At 38.2% G+C, this 19,380-nt stretch overlaps 1 protein-coding gene across 3 annotated transcripts in view; it reads right to left on the reverse strand.

Annotated features, from left to right (window-relative positions):
* LOC102303649 (protocadherin-15) overlaps window positions 1–19,380 on the reverse strand; it is a 243,512-nt gene that overhangs the window by 157,932 nt on the left and 66,200 nt on the right. For all 3 annotated transcript variants that reach the window (XM_005928144.2, XM_005928143.2, XM_042223310.1), the window contains exons 8-11: window positions 18,238–18,348; window positions 12,703–12,873; window positions 3,465–3,573; window positions 367–479 (exon numbers count right to left, since the gene is read on the reverse strand). In XM_005928144.2, the coding sequence (XP_005928206.1) occupies window positions 367–479; window positions 3,465–3,573; window positions 12,703–12,873; window positions 18,238–18,348 (504 nt within the window). The remainder of the gene's footprint in view (window positions 1–366; window positions 480–3,464; window positions 3,574–12,702; window positions 12,874–18,237; window positions 18,349–19,380) is intronic.

Genomic DNA, 19,380 nt, shown 5'->3' on the forward strand with positions numbered 1-19,380 from the left:
TAAAGCAAACTTTGTTTCACAAACCTGTGGTCGTGCGTGTTATGTGGGTTGGAAGTCTTATTGCTCTTACAGAGTTGCTACCGCCAATCTCCTTCCCAAACCTAGATTCGGATATTGTAGACATTGCACTTGGGCGAGCAGTATAGATCATCTCTTTATAGATAGAGGGACACACGTCCAGGTTACATAAACAGTCTTTATTAGGACTTAGAGATTTGCTGATCAGCTTGATGAATATTTGTAGATTAAAGGCATTAAAAAAGCACTACAGAGTGAACTGGCGGGTTTCTTTGAGGTAGAAGAAACATGCAAGAAAAAAGAAAATCTCATTAAAACTGCCTTGTTTGCTGCTGCGGTGTTTCTCACCTTGATCACCAGATCAAATCTGTGGTAGTGCTCTCTGTCGATGGGCTTCAGTAGCAGAAGTTCTGCTGTGGTTCTGTTTAAGCGGAAATATTCTACATAGGACTCTGGTTTGCCTGGAAGAGAGAGGACAACAAACACAAACAGTAAGAGCAAACCAAAAATGCATTTTTAACAGAAGATATACTGCTGTGGGAGAGGGGAGGAAACATTTGTGTTAGAATCACTTTATGTTTGCTTGATGGGTTTCTAGAGGGAGAATCCAAGGCAAGAGACTTGGATAATGCTCCCAGTTTAAAGATCGCAGCTCGCAACAGGTACACACCGCCCGTACATATATGATTCCTATGAAGGCTACATTGTTCAATGGGGAAATCAAGCTCTGGTAAAAAGAGCAGCAACACAGGCAGATGTACACAATCACATTTCTCAAGTGTGCACTTCGGTCTATGTTACATCTTTACAGCTACAGCAGCTAGCATTGATCTGACTGGCTTTTGAGAGATGGCACGTTCCAAGACAGATGATTTCTACTATGTTTATGGATACTTTGTGCCTCCACTTGGAATGAAATGTGCTACATAAATTTCTTTGAGTGAGTGCCCAATAATATATCTTTTTTTTTATTATTATATCTAAGGCATGTGTTTTTACCTAGAATTCAAGCTTAGGTAAATATATTAAACATCTTAATTTTGCAAAAGCCCTTTCTTTTAATGTTATTTCTATGTTAGTCCAGAAAGAATGAGGGCCAAGTATGACATGCAGCAAGAGTACAACTGGATAGACGTCTCATATGGAGGACTTTGATTTTTTCAAGTTGTTAAATGTTTCCTTCTTTTTACTTTTATTACTATTTACAATTGCATCTTTTTCTATTTCCTTAATATTTTCAGTTTTTAGTTATTAGATTACTTACTGTTTGTTTTAGATTTTAATTTGTGGTTTCACAAAAATCTCATCTCATCCTCCTGTATAAATTACTTTTTTTTTTTAAAAGTTTACTCATATGTCTACATTTCCCTGTTAGATTATCAACTCCAGTCTTATTTTGATAGTTTTTTGTCTCCTGTGTTAAATGTTTTACTCCCCCTCCTGTCTCATTGTCCTTGATTATCTTTACCTGTGTTTAGTTACCCCGTTGTGTCCTATTTCCTGATTACCCTTTTGTGTATAAATGTTTTTTTGTGCATAGATAGTGCTGCAATTCCCATCTTCTCTCTGTCTTTTCACCTCCTGCGTGTTTCTTGCTTTTTCAGGTGAACTGGCGCATTTAGATGTTTAACAGTAAAATAAAAGCCTCACTTTTTATTTATTTAACCTGCCTCCATTAATGGCACTTCAAATATTTGTCAGATCCTTCCTTAAAAATCACAAGTAGTGGAACCAAAACCACTGCAGTTCACATTAAATATTCCTCAGCTTACTTTCAAGAGTAATTTCTGTTTTTAGATTTAGAATCATAATGTTGGATGAGCTGCAAAGCTGCAACATCTTTTTTCTTTGCCCATTGTCACACTTTCTCTAATAATCCTCACTCAGAGAGAGATTAGTTTCACAGGAGGGGTCTGGGAAATTTAATCAAGCCTGTGTCAAGTCATGTCAGTACATTTCTACAGACTATGCACATCCTGACTTGTTGAAGTTGTTGTTATGCTGTATTTTATAGTTTCAAATGGTAATCAAAATATTTTGTATGATGCACAGTTGTCCTATAGTTTATAGATACGTATAAAGCACTAATGAGAAACAATTCCACCTCTGTAATTCTGTATAATGTTATCTTTCACAAACTGTCCAGAGCATACTTTTTTATCACTGTCTATTTAAGTTGCTTCATCAAAAGCCTTAGGGACATTTAGGCCTGGTCTCATTCTCCACGCTGATGGCAAATGTGTGTGCAGCTGTGGTGCTTCTGTAGGTGTGTTACTTGATTCCATTTGATTCAGCACAGCTTATTTATACAGTGCTAGTACACAACAGGCAGCTCAGGGCGCTTTATACTGTAAAGTAAAAACACTGATTAGTGAGAGAACCCCATCAATCCAACAATCCCCTACAACAAAGCATCTGGTAACGGTGGAAAAGAAGAGGTTCAAGAAAAACCTCTAACAAAAAAGGCTCAGATGCTCTCACCAACCTTATTACCTGAGGTTGGTGGGGGGAAATAAATGACAGAAAGCTGAAACCATGAGCAACAAACAGGATGGAACACAAAACATAATGACATATATGAAAGGGAAAATAAATAAATGGAGTTCTCTGTGTATCATGAGCCTAAAACAGTGGGATGGTTTGGTTTGGGGTCATTTGATCCAGGTGTAACTAAGCTTTTTTAAAAAGGAACATTTTAAGCCTCTCTTATGCCATACAGGATATGCATACACTCTTAAAAGTAGAGAACATGCATCTCCTAAACCTAAACCGGGAGCTGGTTCCAAAGGAAATGGGCTTGATGGCTGAAGGTTCTTGCTTAAATTCTACTTTCGGATCATCTAGGACCACCAAGTAAGCCTGCATTTAGACAACAAAGTGCTCTAGTGGAAATAATATAGTACAAAGGCAGCCTTTAAGATACAATAATTCATGCACTTTTTACTTTTATATTAAAATTTCTGAGTGTGGACGTTAGCATTGGGCCTTAAATCTAGCCTAAGGAACCGCAATACCACTGATCTACATTTGACAAGATAATCTCGAAAGAACAGAGTCAGAGTGTATTGCCCTGTGTAAGTGGCATGTTAAATAATGTTTCACCAATCAGTCTTAAAAAAAAAAGTGAATTTAAAATTGTTTGAGTAAAAAAAAAACCCCAACAACAACAAAAACATAAGGATGCTATTTTTCCTTTTCACCTACAGCCAATTTAGATGTAACAATTAACCCAACATGCCTTTTAGGTTGTGGGAGGAAGCCAGAGGACCTGGAGAGAACTCACGTGGGCACACAGAGTACAAGCAAACTCGACACACCAAGGACCAAGCAGGCCAGAGGGTTCTAACCCAGAACCTCCTTGCTGTGATGTGACTGCAAACCACTGTACCGCTTTGCCATTTATTAAATAACTTCCTAAAATGTTTAATAAAAACAAACAAACCTACCAATAAGGATGGAATACAGGATCCCCGGCCTGTCAGAGGGAGGTTGTATGTTTCTGTCCTGGTCCACAGCTTGTATGGGTGGAGTCACATTGAGCGGATTCACCTTACTCTGGAGAAATATTTTCCACAGAGTGAGAGAGAAAAACAATGAATCAATCAAACTTGGACATAGAACAGCACTTTTAACATCCACTGCCAACGTTGTGTGTGTGATAACAGAAGCTCTGCTAAAATTAGGAGGAAGACATAGCAATTATTTAATTACTGGTGGTCTGGGAAAAGTTATTTTAATGCGCAAACTATATCCAAGCAGAGGAAACATCGGAGCAGCAGAACAGGAAAATGTATTGTTGAAGACAACACAAAATTGGAGTAAATTTAAAAATCACACAGGAGGGTAAATATGCACATCCACACACTAAAATGTATTATATAAGTGCAGCATATAAATGGTAATATATATTGTGCACACACCCACGCACACACACTCAAACACACAAATACACAGTAGGAGTTGAGAATCTGGCTCCATCTGCATACTAACGTGGCCGGGCTATAATGTTGACTTACGACAGTGCGATATTGCTGTGGTCCGTGCAATGAGAAGACCCCCGATGGGAGAAATATAACATGTCCATGGGAATAAATTATGATCACTAAGGAAATAAAATGCCAAACAAAGCACAACAACAAGCCTGCGAGTTTTTCTAAATACGCATCCTCCCATAGACATGCATGCACCGTACACACCTGCTATGACACAACATTTAACTGCCGCACCTGTCATGCACCACTTAAAATCTACCAGCCTTCACCGAGCCATCTTTGCTGTTGCCTGAAGAGGAAGGGAGCGAAAACACCGGCAGAGAAGAAGTTATGGGGAGTAATGGAGTGGAGTAAAAGAGGGTTTAAATATATAGAAGGGAGATGAATCTGTCAGGAGTGAAGGGAGACAGGGAGATGTTAATGCAGCATGGAAGAAACTTAAAGCCCCCGAAAGACAACCAGGTCGCGAAAACACTGCAAGAGTGCCACTGTAATTTTAGTTATTGACACCATTTAACTTTGTCAATGAGGAAAAAAAGCACTGACAACAAGAACTACAAAAGCGATGTGAGAGTCAGCCTGTGATTTGTGACGGTGGAGGCAATACTGTTGTGACACTGTAAATAATTTATCATTCATACTGTCAATTACTCCATCACTCCCGCCACATTATCTACGGGCATACACAAACTTTGATATGATTGTGACGCATCTCCAGGGAAGTCACTCACTTCTATTTAAGCTCTTCATGCTGCTGCATGGCTTGGCTTATTAACTGACTAGCTGGTAAAAAAGCATGAAGAAATTCTTGAGTCAGTCCACGTCAGCTAAGCCCAAACCAGCAAAACTGATGATTTTTTTTTGTAGAATTTAGAAAGTTATATAAGCTCATACTTTATACTGGGTCATTTCACTCAATTAGGAACTTTCCTAAACAGAAAAGACTACTTGACCACAACCTGATTTTAAAGCAGGGCTTTTGACTTTATAAACACACATCAGCTCAGTCAGAGATCTCTGGATTTTTTTTTAATCAGGCTTTTTTATTGCATTGCTTTATTATAAAGTGATCCATCACTTATGTCTATTAATTTTAAGAGACGGTCCAAATTAAATTTTAAACGGTCAAAATCAAATTTACTTAGATGTGGCAGGGCTCTGGCACTGTCACTGAATTGCTGTTTAGTATTTAACTTAAGCAACTAACGATTTTGGAAATTAATAAAATAATAAAGTCCATTAATCGCTACAGCCAATTTATACACACGAATACTTTTAAACCATTAAGAAAAACTGCTCAGTAATGTGATTGATTTGGCTTCTATACCATGTAATATTCTTACAACTTTTAAATATAGTAGTTTTTCTGCCTCTTTCATCTTCGGCTGGACTGGGCAAAACTGGGGTTACTCCATGAAGATCAGTTGTTGGCTACTGCCACTCTTAAGCTTAGTTATAAACTTAAGAATTTTATTTGAGTATTTGGTTTAGTCTGATATAACTGGGCCAAATAATAAGCTGGGGGTTAAAAAAAGATCAACATAGCAAGTCAAGCTGCAGGTAATACTGAAAGCTATTTACCTGCTTTGCTCTTGAAAAGTCAAAAGTTTGGACACACCTCATATTTTTTCTTTATTTTCATGACTACTTACATTGTAAATTCTCACTGAAGGCATCAAAACTATGAATGAGCACATATGTAATTATGTAGTAAATAAAAAAAGTGTGAAATGACTCAAAAAATGTTTTAGAGTTTAGATTCTTCAAAAAAGCCACCCTTTAATTTGATTACTGCTTTGCACACTCTTGGCATTCTCTTGCTGAGCTTCACGAGGTAGTCGTCTGAAATGGTTTTCCACCAGTCTTGAAAGAGTTCCCAGAGATGCTGAGCACTTGTTGACCATTTTGCCGTCACTCTGTGGTCCATCTCATCCCAAACCATCTCGACTGGGTTTAGTTCAGGTGACTGGCGTAGCACTCCATCACTCTCCTTCTTGGTCAAACAGCCCTTACGTAGCCTGGAGGTGTGTTTGGGGTAATTGTCCTGTTGAAAAATTAATGATGGTCCATCTAAACGCAAACCAGATGGGATGACATGTCGCTACAGGATGCTGGTTCAGTGTGCTTTGAATTTCGAATAAATCCCCAACAGTGTCACCAGCAAAGCACCGCCACACCATCACACCTCCTCCTCCATAGTTCACAGTGGGAACCATGCATGTAGAGAGCATCCATTTACCTTTTCTGCGTTGCACAAAGACACAGCAGGTGGAACCAAAGATCTCAAATTGAACTCATCAGACCAAAACACAGATTTCCACTAAGTTCATTCCCTGTGTTTCTTGGCCCAAACAAATCTCTTCTGCTTGTTGCTTTTCCTTAGTCGTGGTTTCTTAGCAGTTGTTTGACCATAAAGGCCTGATTCACACAGTCTCCTCTAAACAGCTCATGTAGAGATGTGTCTGCTACTGGAACTCTGTGTAGCATTTATCTGGGCTTTAATTTGAGGTGCTGTTAACTTGTGATTTCTGAGGCTGGTGACTCAGATGAATTTATCTTCAGCAGCAGAGGTGACTCTTGGTCTTCCTTTCCTGGGGCGGTCCCCTCATGTCAGCCTGTTTCGTCACATTCAAAGTTTTAGCAATTTTCTGGACTGACTGACCTTCAGCTCTTAAAGTAATGATGGACTGTCGTTTCTCTCTACTTAGCTGATTGGTTCTTGCCATAATATGAATTCTAATAGTTGTCAAATAGGACTGTCAGCTGTGACTCCCGCACAACACAACTGATGGTCCCAACCGCACTAAAAAAGGCAAGAGATTCCCCAAATGAACCCTGACAAGTCACACTTGTGAAGTGAAAACTATTTCAGGTGACTACATCACGCAGCACTGTCAACAAAGCAAAAGTTGGCTACTTTGAGGAATCTGAAATATAAGACATATTTAGGGCTATTTATAATTTTTTCCATAATTCAGTGTATCTTGCTTCATAGTTTTGATGTCTTCAGTATGTATCTACAATGTAACAAATGTGAAAAAAATAAATAAATAATGAGAAGAAGTGTCCAAACTTATGACTGGTAGTGTTTATATATATGTATTTACATATATGTGCATGTATATATGCGTATATGCTGAGGAACTAATGAGCAAATGGGCAGCCGCTGTGCAGGCAGATGTCTGATCCAGGGAGCAGCGAGGCGATCAATAGAGGGGGGAAAAATCTTGGAGGGCATTTGGTGGTCAGAAGAAGCTTTGTGCTGGATACTGAGCTACACAAAAGTGCACGGCAAGACTTTATGTTGCAACGGGAACTTGTCACACTCCCATATAACTACATGTGGACAAGTAACAGATGTGAATTTGCAGAAGGAAGCTGAGTGTGTCATTGCAGGTAAAAAAACAACAACAAAAAAAATACTGTTATTACAGACAGAGTACTGTATTCTTTGCATCATGCATCTTGTTGCCAGTCAATTGCAGTATGATTTAATGATAAACTAAATTAAATTATTGGTCAAGTCTCAGTCAATAATCAGGTTTATCCCTTACAGCTATGAAATACTGCGCTGCAGAGATGGCAGTGTTTTTGAAGTGTATGTGTGAACATGGCCTGACAGCCAACTCCTCGGCATAATGACCAGCATCTTGGGGTGTGTGTGTGTGTATGTGAGGAAGAAAGACACAGAGAGAGAATAGTTATCCTGGCTCCAAGGCTCTGAGGTTGTCATCTCTCATCAGCCTGATTAGGACTCAAACTATTACGGTGCCTTTTCTCTCCACATCGCTCATTCCTCCCCTCCCCAATTTTCTTGTACCAGGAACAGCAGCTTGTTGCTGTCGTTCCATTCTTTCTATAGCTTCACCTATCTCCCTGCACCTCCTCAGTTCTTTGCTTCCAAACCAACAGGAGACCTGCTGTTGGCATAAAAATACCACCCAGTAACTTAAATGATCATCAAATCTTCAGGTTAAACCTTTGAGTGTTTCACGAAAAACTGTTGCACAGCATAACCCTTTACCCTTCTCTTCAGTTTCTGCAAGCTGTTCCTGTTTTTTCACTCTGGATGGATTTGATAATGATGTTTATGCAAGCTTTCTTCAGTTCTAAGACTTTTGGTAAAATTCAAATTGCTCCTTTCTCCTTGGTAATTTTGAAATGTGCAGAGCAGCTGCCACTGTCAAAGCACACAGTCTGCTCGTTCATCTAGCCAAACTGCGACACTGGTAGTAAAGGCACCAAAGGCAACCGATGAGGAAAAAAAAGCACAGTTTAAGCATTGTGCTGATCATTTAAATGTATGTGAGTGCATATAATATTGTGTATTACTATGTATATAAACACCAATCAGAGAGAGGGAGGAAGGCTTATAGCTGCTGTAATTTCTTTCAAGAGAAATGATTACATTTGACCAAAATAGTGACACTGTAAGGCATAAAAGAGCACTGTTGGTTCAGTGTTTCAGTGTCAAAGTGTAACCATAAGAAGAAGAATCTCTGCACAGTGCATTAGAAGCAAATCAGAAACAGAAAATATAACATGCAAATTTAATATAGTGTGTGTCATTCAAACAGTCAAAGTTCTCATTATTCTGAAAGCTGGAAGTAGATATTCATCTACACTGCTGTCATGCTAGCCAAATCATGGGTTATGAGAAAAAGAGATTTTGCATTTATTTATTCCAAGAATACGTCATTGAACTTTCTTTTCATCTTTAAGCAAAGGCCAGAACTGACAATTATACTGTATTAACCAAGACCACAGGGGTTGATTAATACAGACAAATCTTCCTAGAAGGCCTCAGTTACAGACACACTCATACTTTGACTAACTTGTGGACAAAGGAAATATATAAAGGCTTAAGCCTGCTTTGCAAAAGCAATGCTTGTTTTTTCATGAAAAATGAACTACCTTGAAAAATGAATAAAAAGGTACAATTAAAGCAGTTATTTGTTATGTTCTGCACTAAAAAGAAGAAATTTAAAATTATGAACTGAATTCACAAAATAAAAAAATAAATAAAGTCAAACCCATTCCCGCAAATTTTAATTCCAAGTAAGGAAGGAAGTAATCTCCAAAACTGCTTTATTTCTCCCTTACCTTTCATAACTCAGAGACATCTTTTGTTATTTTCTTTTTGCCAGTGCTCATGTCTTTTAAATTTCCATACAGAAATACAAAAGATATACAATTTTCCAGATATCTGTGATAAAGAAACTACATTACTTTCTCTTTCAATGCATCTCATGACAAAAATAAATAAATAAAAGTGTGAATTTAAAGTTCTAATTTCTTTATTCATGGGGATTTTTGAGAGTCGGGAGGCAGATACAAGACACAAATGACTTTGGTGTATTCTCATAAAAAGTTTGTGGAATTGAGACAGAATTGTGTGAATGAGAGAGAAACAAGAGGAAAGGTGCACATGTAAGGTGTAGAGATACTAAAAATAGATTAGTTTAAATACTGCAGCTGGGGTTTTTCAACTCATCATGGACAATGCCCTTCTCCGTTGTTTTGGATGGACGGACAGTACACAACGTAGGTGAAGAGAATGCAGGCAGGGTGGAATGGGTGGAGATGAGTGTCAGGGGTGATTTGTGACAGAAGGATAGCAGCAAGAGTGAAAGGGAAGATTTACTAGATGGTAGTGAGACCTGCTATGATGTATGGCTTAGAGACAGCGGCACTAAAAAAAGACAGGAGGCCAGGGTGGAGGTGGCAAAGCTAAATATGTTACGGTTTTCAATTGGAGCTACCAAGATGCACGGGATTAGACATGAGTGTATCAGAGGGACGGCTCAGGGTGAGCAGATTGAGGACAAAGTTAGAGAGACAAGACTGAGGTGGTTTGGACATGTGGAGAGGAGGGGTAGTGGATATACTGGACAAAGCATGGTGAGTACAGAGTTACTAGAACGGCAAAGAGGACGATCACGGATCACAGATGTAGTGTCCTCCTTCAGCAACAAGCTGCATGTCCCCCTTCACTACATCACTGCATGATGTAGTGAAGGGGGACATTTGGCGTGACAAAGGAGGGTGAGATGAAATGATGCTCTGTGGTGGGAGCAGCCTAAAGATAAATAAGACTGTATTCTTTAGAGGACAGCTCTATGTGAAGGACCTTTTTCATTCTGACCTGTCATAGCAGTAAATACATGGCAGTCATTTGGTAATCTGTTATGAAATAGATTTCTTAATGATTTTCCTTAATGATGATCATGTGGGTGCTGGCAGTCAAATAGGTTTCCTGAATATGAGCCTTAATTTGACTTCTGCACTGCTCCCAACTCGTGTAAAGAGAGAACGCAGTCTGAAATTCATTAATAGTGAATATAAAGTTTACAGAAAGATGAGGCCAAGCAACCACAGCTTATCTGACTGACTCCAATTTTTATTGCTGTGATTGCATAAGATCAGAAAAACTGAAATCAGCGAAGCGTCTGGAGTAAGCAAGAGCTCTGTATTGGGAGAAAATCGACAAGTGAGAAACAATCTTGGTGTTTGAAGCGACTTGGGGTTTTTTGTGTGTGTTTTTTTCCTATATTTCTTTGGGTTTTAAGGACACTAAACCCAACACTAAACACTTGCCACATAACAAGGGTTTTGTGACCCCTCAAGATTTGCAGAATCTGCCCCGTAACACTTGTTCATGCAGAAGAGAGTAATAGCTGGATCTATGAAAGACATAAACTTTGACTGTCAAGAGCACTTTGAAGGCCACACATAGTATCATTTTGTGACATATATTAGGGTAGCAGTTTCATCCGCCATACAATTTTGCCATAATCAAAGGAAAAAAAACAGCTATTTGTATTTCAAAAATACAAAACCAAGACATTCCCTGTATACAATGATGCTCATTAGTCATTTGTATAGACAGTATAGTAAAATCCTCTTTTTATGCAAATTGTAACTCCCAGGAAAAACAGTTTGTTTCTGCCTAGCCCCTCCCCCCTTTCTCTTTCACTCCCCTCTTCCCCATCCACCAGATCCCCCCCCCCCCATCTCCATCTTAAACCCTGTCCTTGTCCACATACACTTACTCCTTCTGAAAACCACAAGCTGTAAAGTTGATTTACTCCTGTTTTTCCTCCCAGCCAAGACTGTCTCCTCTGGCTGGAAAGAGAGAGAGAGAGTGTGTGTGTCTGTGTGTGTGTGTGTCTGAGAGAGAGAGAGGTGAAAAGAGAAATCTTGAGGCAGAGAAATAGTTCCTTCAGCCTGTCTGGAGCAGAGTCAGCACATGTGTGTGCATGCGACAACTATCTCAGTGTAAAATAGAGAGATGAAGAAGACGGTGTCCGGTCCACGGCTGTGGTACTGGATTTATGTACATGTGTGTCGGTGAATGGGGGGCATTAAGGCATGAACGCACTGCTAGCTTGTCACCATCAAGGGTGTGTGCAGGTGTGTGTATATGTGTTGTAAGGGATGAATGCACTGCTGACTTGTCATAGCTGAAGATTTTGCCTAAAGCAACTTTCCCCCCCCTTGTTTACAAAGTTGTACTCTGAGTTTCTCCAGACAATAGCATCAGCTAAATGCCACAGATACAAATGCAAAAGTACATACAGCTGTGTAAGCATAAATATGGGCTACAGTGTTGCAGAATCTGCCCTGAAACACTTGTTCATACAAAAGAGAGTAACAGCCGGATCTATAAAAGACAAACTTTGAATGTCAAGAACTCTTTGATGGCCACACATGACATATTTTAGGATAGCAGTTTCATCCGCCATACAATTTTGCCATAATCGAAGGAAAACAATACCTATTTGTATTTCAAAAATATAAAACCAAGACATTCCCTGTATACAATGATGCTCATTAGTCATTTGTATAAACACAGTAAAATCCTTTTTTTATGCAAATTGTAACTCCCAGCAGACATTGCTTGACAAGGTCTTATTATTAAAATATCAGGGTTCCTTTTCAAATGGCTCTAATTCCTTATGAAAAACTTACAATGGGTTCTGCAGGAGTTAACATACAGAATGAAATTGCATGTTTTTTTTAGAGTGTACAAAAAAATTTAGCCCCTATTCTAATTACATAGTCTGTAGTTTACAGCAAAACGAGCTACATTTTAAATGCCAAAGTGAGTAAATACATTTGGCTTGAATTGGCATTAGACCTTGATTTGAAAGCTCGAAGACAAGAAAGTGAAGATATCCATAGTGACACAGTCTATCAATATACCCTGTGGTTAATAATTTCAGTTTCCCCTAAGTTTCTAAACCATCTGCAATCTGCCATTTTCATTTTACTGGAAATTAGGGAACTAAAAGGTTGTAACTAAAGTAACTCTGTATGATATTACCTAAATCAAAAAATGGTAATTCAGAAAAATCCCAGGAGATTAGCAGTTTCTGAAATACTAAGACTAGCCCGACTGGCATCAACAATGCTCTGTCTTCCCCATTCTGCTGCTGTTCAAACTTGACCAGGTTGTCTTGACAATGTCTATATGCCTAAATGCATTGAGTTACTGCCATATGATTGGCTGGTGTTGTGTTATGAGTAGCTGAACCAGTGTACTTAATAAAGTGGCGGCGAGTGTATACATGTTATCATTGTCCACTGAAGACAGTAAGTGATCCACAAATGGACATTGCTACAAAAATTTAAAGCTAAGTACACACAGTACACACAAATACAACAAAGTACAGAACAAACACAAACTTACCGGCTCGGTCAGCTCAAGCACATTAGCCTTATACGTGATGGGACTACAATCACGGGTATTTCCCACAAGCGTACATGGTAGAAACATTGGACCCAAATCATCACCGTCCAGTACATCCACAGTTAGTGTGGTGGTGGCTGTTCGACGGTCACTTGGATTAGGGGCTCGATCCTAGACAGACAGACAGATTTTTTTGGTGATAATGCATAATTATGTGGCTACATTTATCTTTGTGTCTTGAATGAAAAGCGATCAGGATATGATCAAGATAAACATGTAATAATACAGAAAGGCTGGTTTTTATCTGATATATTCTATATCTAATGCACAGCATTCATGTTCATGTAGCAAGTGTATACACCATACTGTAATCTACAGGGTGGGCCATTTATATGGATACACCGTAATAACATGGGAATGGTTGGTGATATTAAAGTCCTGTTTGTGGCACATTAGTATATGTGAGGGGGCAAACTCCTCAAGATGGGTGGTGACCATGGTGGCCATTTAGAAGTCGGCCATCTTGGATACAACTTTTGTTTTTCAATAGGAAGAGGGCCATGTGACACATCAAACTTATTGGTAATGTCACAAGAAAAACAATGGTGTGCTTGGTTTCAACGTAACTTTATTCTTTCATGAGTTATTTACAAGTTTCTCTTTGTTCACAGCCATTGACATTGGGGCGACCGTGGCTCAGGGGGTTGGGAAGCGTATCTATAACCGGAAGGTCGCCGGTTCGATCCCGGGCTCTCTGTCCTGGTCGTTGTGTCCTTGGGCAAGAACACTTTACCCTACTGGTGTTGGCCAGAGGGGCTGATGGCGCGATATGGCAGCCTCGCTTCTGTCAGTCTGCCCCAGGGCAGCTGTGGCTACAACTGTAGCTTGCCTCCACCAGTGTGTGAATGAATAGTGGCATTGTAAAGCGCTTTGGGTGCCTTGAAAAGCCTATATAAATCCAATCCTATATTATTATTCCATTGACATGTCGAAGAGGTTAACACGTGAGGAGCGGATCGAAATTGTGTTGATATCTGGTGAACGCAGTAACCGGGTCATTGCAGCAGATTTCAATGAAAGACACCCTACGAGACCACCCATCTCCCATGCTACAGTTAGCAAACTGCTTGCTAAGTTTCGTGAAACTGGTTCTAGTGTTGGATTTGCCAAAATGTGGATGCAAGAAAACTGTCACTAATGAAGAAACATCAGTGGCTGTCCTAGCTTCATTCAGCAAGAGCCCACAGCGTAGCACTCGCCGCATGTCACTGGAGAGTGGCATTAGTCGAACATCCCTTCGGCGGATATTAGCTACTCACAAATGGCACCCTTACAAACTCCAGCTACTGCAGCATCTCAACGAGGATGACCCAGATCGGCGCACAGAATTTGCAGAATGGGCAAAACAAAAATTGGAACAGGACCCTCAGTTCACGCAGAAGATTTTGTTCAGTGATGAGGCAAACTTTTATGTGAATGGTGAAGTTAACAAACAAAACCACCGCTATTGGTCTGACACTAACCCACATTGGATGGATCCCTCCAAGACTGTTGGAACAACAAAAGTGATGGTTTGGTGTGGTATATATACCACCACATTATGGGTGCCAGGTCCGAGCATTCCTAGATGAACAGTTTCCTGGATAGTGGATTGGTCGTCGTGGGCCAGTTGAATGGCCCCCAAGGTCTCCTGATCTGACCCCCTTAGACTTTTATCTTTGGAGTCATCTGAAGGCAATTGTCTATGGTGTGAAGATACGAGATGTGCAGCACCTGAAACTATGGATACTGGATGCCTGTGCTGGCATTTCTCCTGCGGTGTTGCTATCAGTGTGTGAAGAGTGGGAGAAGAGGGTTGCATTGACAATTCAACACAATGGGCAGAACGTTGAACACATTTTTATAAGTGGTCAGAAACTTGTAAATAACTCATGAAAGAATAAAGTTACGTTGAAACCAAGCACACCATTGTTTTTCTTGTGACATCACCAATAAGTTTGATGTGTCACATGGCCCTCTTCCTATTGGAAAAGCAAAAGTTGTATCCAAGATGGCCGACTTCTAAATGGCCAATTTGGTCACCGCCCATCTGGAGGAGTTTGCCCCCTCACATATACTAATGTGCCACAAACAGGACTTTAATATCACCAACCATTCCCATGTTATTACGGTGTATCCATATAAATGGCCCACCTTGTATTTCATGAATCTCTTTGGTGACCAAAATTTCACAAAAATACACATTCAGCAACATATTACATAAAGTCCAGTAAAGTAGAATAACAAATATGGAAGTATAGCATGCACTGCTCCCACTCCCATCTGCTCCTGTATGATTCACTGAAAATATTCAAAACTATACACAGGAAATGATGTTCAACATCTTTCAGGTGTTTCAGCCTTGCAAGGCATTAACATTTTTATTAGACAAAAAAGAAGCCTGTTTTCTCATTTCTTAAATGCAAATATATGCTAAGGATAAATTAAGTTCCAACATTTGGTCTCACCCATGTAAAATTAAGAAGAGAAAATAATAACAGTTAATAATAATAATTTTAACTTAGATTTGTATAGCGCCTTTCAAGATACCCGAGTAGTAGTAGTAGAAAAAATCATATCAATGAAATACTGAAAACCAAACTTTTTATTCATATTTTGGTAGCATGAATAAAATTGTTTATTGGTCCACTGGCTGGACTAAGTTGTAGCACTGCTAACCCACCTTTTCCTTTTTTTGTAAGATTGCATAAAAATGAAACAGCATTGCTGCATTTCATGACATGCTTTCTGGTTATTATGGGATTACAGTCAATTACAGTGAAAATGTTTTGAAGATTTTGATTATTTTCTAACTAAATGACATTGATACAACAGAATTTGGTATTCTGTACAAAGTCAAAAACTCCCACGTGTTGGAATTACAGGTTGATTTCGTTTTGTTTATGTCTCTCTGAGGAGTCACATAAATTTAGATTTTTTTTGGTAAAAGTTAATTAAATAATGTAGTTTAAAACTCTAGAACTCGGAAATATTCTGCAGGTAATATAATTATCATATAGGTATTAATTTAAAAATAGAAGGATATATGTAAGAGGTGTTTAAATAAATACATTCTTTTCAATTGACCAATTCACATGGTGGTTGATGACATTGAACTCAAAGACAAAAACTGAATCTTAAAATTACTTTTCAGTGAGAATGTTACTATTGTGGAAAGGTTTGAAGCTTTTGAAACAAGAAACACTAGAATGTATGACCTTGGTACACACAAATTGAAAAATAGATGTGTTCACATGACTTGTAACTCAAAAGAACGCCAGTAAACCCTAAGCTGGGTTTCATTGAAAGCCTCATAAAAAAATAGAAATAAGTAAATCCCAAAAAACACAGTCCTACTGAGAGACTGATAGTAAGCATTCTCACAAACATTTCCGTCTACTTAGATCATTTATTATCTTTATTCTCTACAATTTAAATTCTAATATTTACATCTACTTTTCATCTGCAGTCCAGTTGAAAAAAGAAAAGATAAAACGCAAGAAATAGCCAAATAAGGCTACTAACTAAACTCCTCAACTACTCAACAGTCGGTGCGATCACCACATCTTACTTACAGGAAGAAACCCACGAGATATTATCTGCTATTCAATGTGTGAGTCATCTAGATTTCCATCAGCTTCACATTTTATGTATGCATATGAGGGAGCACTCTCAAATCCTGTTCAGATAAAGCTGCTTTCTGCCATTAAACTCTTCTAAGTAGCACAACTTAAGCACTAGACAATCAAGATATCAGGTATAAACCCTTAATTAGGTTTCCTCAAAGTTCCCATTTTAATATTACTTAATCACATCAAATCATTGCAATACATTATATTCCCAATTACTCGACAGTAAAAGAAAGAAACCGGGGCCTCTGCCAAGAAATGATCTCCTCAAAACTAAAAAAAAAAAGTTTCTGAAACATCTTTAATGAGCAAGATTGAAGATACCATCTAAAAAGAGAAATCAGAAAACACAAATATGAAATAATTAAACTCTGATTATATATAGTTTAAAGACTGAAAAAAATCATAAAAAAATAGTAGATTTCCATCAAGTTCACAGAGGAGTTTTCCCCTGCTGGCTTCATTACTGTAAGCTATGCTTGACGAGAAGCTGTGACATCACGCAGTGACTCATGACAAGCAATTCTGCCAACACTATCTTGGTGTTTTGAAACTGGACAAGACAAGAGAGAGATGGATCTAAAATTAAAACTGAGAGCACTGTGCAGTCATCGGCTAATGACGAGTCTTGACTATACCCCTGGATAATTGTCTATTGTGACTCTAATAACGAACATACCTTGCAAAACGAACTTCATGTGTTATTTAACATGAACTGAAACCAAGGTTTCATTTCACAGTTCAAGGAATTGAGGCCATGAAGTCATCAGGAAAGTGTTTACAGATCAAAAGAGCTGAGGCTCATCTTTCTACAGACTTCTTTACAACCTGAAGTCTTTTTACTACTAGAGGCCATTAACAATAATGCAGTTTTAAGACAAATCAGTTTTCAGACTCAGAGAATAAGCTAAAAGGACAGTTTATGACGTGGACACAGTTAGCAAGTTTAACATAAAGATTGAAACCACAGACTCTAAAACAGCGGTCCCTAATCCGCGGGCCATGGACTGGTACCAGTCCGTGAGTCGTTTCGTACCGGACCACAGGTTTTCACACAAGGTGTATATACTTTATCTGCAATATATGTACAGCTTAAATGGTCAGCCATGTTCCCAGGGATTTTTTTTCTTTTCTATTTTGTGGTTGTATGGGTTCAGTTAAGCTTAAACTTTTGTTAGGAATTTATATACAGTAATTTCAAAGCTACTCAAAACACTCTTAATACTGTATTCAGACAAACAGATATGTCACCTTGTTAAGCAGCCAGAAACACATTAATCTTACAGTGTACTGCTGACTCTCCATAGTGCTTTCAGGGCCTTGAGACATATGAATATTTTGCAGAATACTTTCTCGAGAACTGCTTTTGAACGCAAGGTTTTCTTGACACAATAAAAATAAACTTTTTTGGCACCATCAGCAACACAAACAATTCAAACTTCAACTACAATTTTCCATAACTGTGCTTTGCTTATTGAGTGAAAATCACTATAAGCCACCTTTATAAATAAAACATACACAGAGCTCAGAAATAAAAGGAAAACAATTAGGCTAACAGAGACATTAGTGATAATTAGGGGTGCTCTAAGAGATCCCTTAAGGCTCACACAACAATACAGAAATAGTGAGAAAAGCTGCATAACATTAATGTTGCCATGATAATACAAATTTACATAAAACAACACTCCAGGCAGCAGTCTACACGCCTACCCATGAGAGATGGCTGATTTTCTTCAGCCATTCTTTATGACAGGTCCACATGAAAGGTGTTCCCTTCAAGAGCTTTAACTTAATATATGATTAAAAAAACCAACCTAACACAGTGCGACATAATAATACACAAATAGAAATGTTGAAAAAAACTTACATTAGCTTGTATGATGACTAGGTATCTTGTTATATCCTCATAGTTGAGTCTTTCTCTGAGAACTACAGAGCCAAACAGTGTCAGCGGGATGTCAAAGGTTCTGTTAGCTGTCTGAAAGACAAACAGATACATTACACACATCAAGAGTGAGTCGCAGCCAGGGTCGGCCATTCACTCTTTCTCTTTCAATACAGTTTTGACAAGGCATGCATTACACTTGTTTGGTTTAAGCAATGAACCTGACTGTGCAATTTCAGTATAAATATATTTTAGATTTCTTGACATGATACAAAACTTAAAAAAAAAATAATTCATGCAATCTATATTTAAAATAATTCATTAAAATTATTATGATGAGAGAAAAAAATAAAGACTAGTATGGTTATAAAATAGGTGACATTCAAAGAAAAATAAACCAGAAGAAGACACAGTACTGACAACAATTTGCTAAAACAAAAAACAGAAATAAAGAATTTATTCAAAGGAGCTGAGATTCAGCATCAACATTTCTCAACTGCACAGATAACATCTCAGTGTTTCTACTAAAGCTTAATGTGAACAAGTGTTAATTTCTTTGACTAGTTTGTGTCAAAGACCTTTTTTCTGATGAAAACAAGACAATTAAATAAATGCGTGAGGACAAAAATGAGATGACAATATTATGGAGAGACAAGTTCAAATCAGAATTAATTAAGTTTTATAGTGAGGCAGGATGCATTCAGAAGTCATCCAATCAGAAGAATCTTCTTGTGCACTAAGTGCACTACAATTTGATCTGTCTACAACAAACAGGGTAGGAGTAGGGCTGGGAAATTTGAGTAAAATCTGATATTGTGATATTTTTTGGGGGGCTATATCATAATACACAATATATCACCAAATGTTTAAATCCAAATTAACTATTCATTATTTTTCCATTTTGAAAACAACAACAAAAATCTGAATGAATTGAAATGTTTTATTTAAACCATTTTAACCATCAGTTGACACAGAGGTTACTGTCACAGTAAGTCTCTTTCTGTGGTCAACACTAGGCCTTCAACAAAAAAAAGATAATAGCAACAAAAAAGTACATGAAGCAAGAATTGACGACACAAAATAAAACAATTCAAATTAAAAAGGTGCTCTTTTGTGCTTATAACA

The sequence above is a fragment of the Haplochromis burtoni genome, unplaced genomic scaffold (assembly GCF_018398535.1).
Source record: "Haplochromis burtoni strain Fernald_Lab_line unplaced genomic scaffold, NCSU_Asbu1 Contig_108, whole genome shotgun sequence".
In the NCBI taxonomy this organism is placed as follows: Eukaryota; Metazoa; Chordata; class Actinopteri; order Cichliformes; family Cichlidae; genus Haplochromis; species Haplochromis burtoni.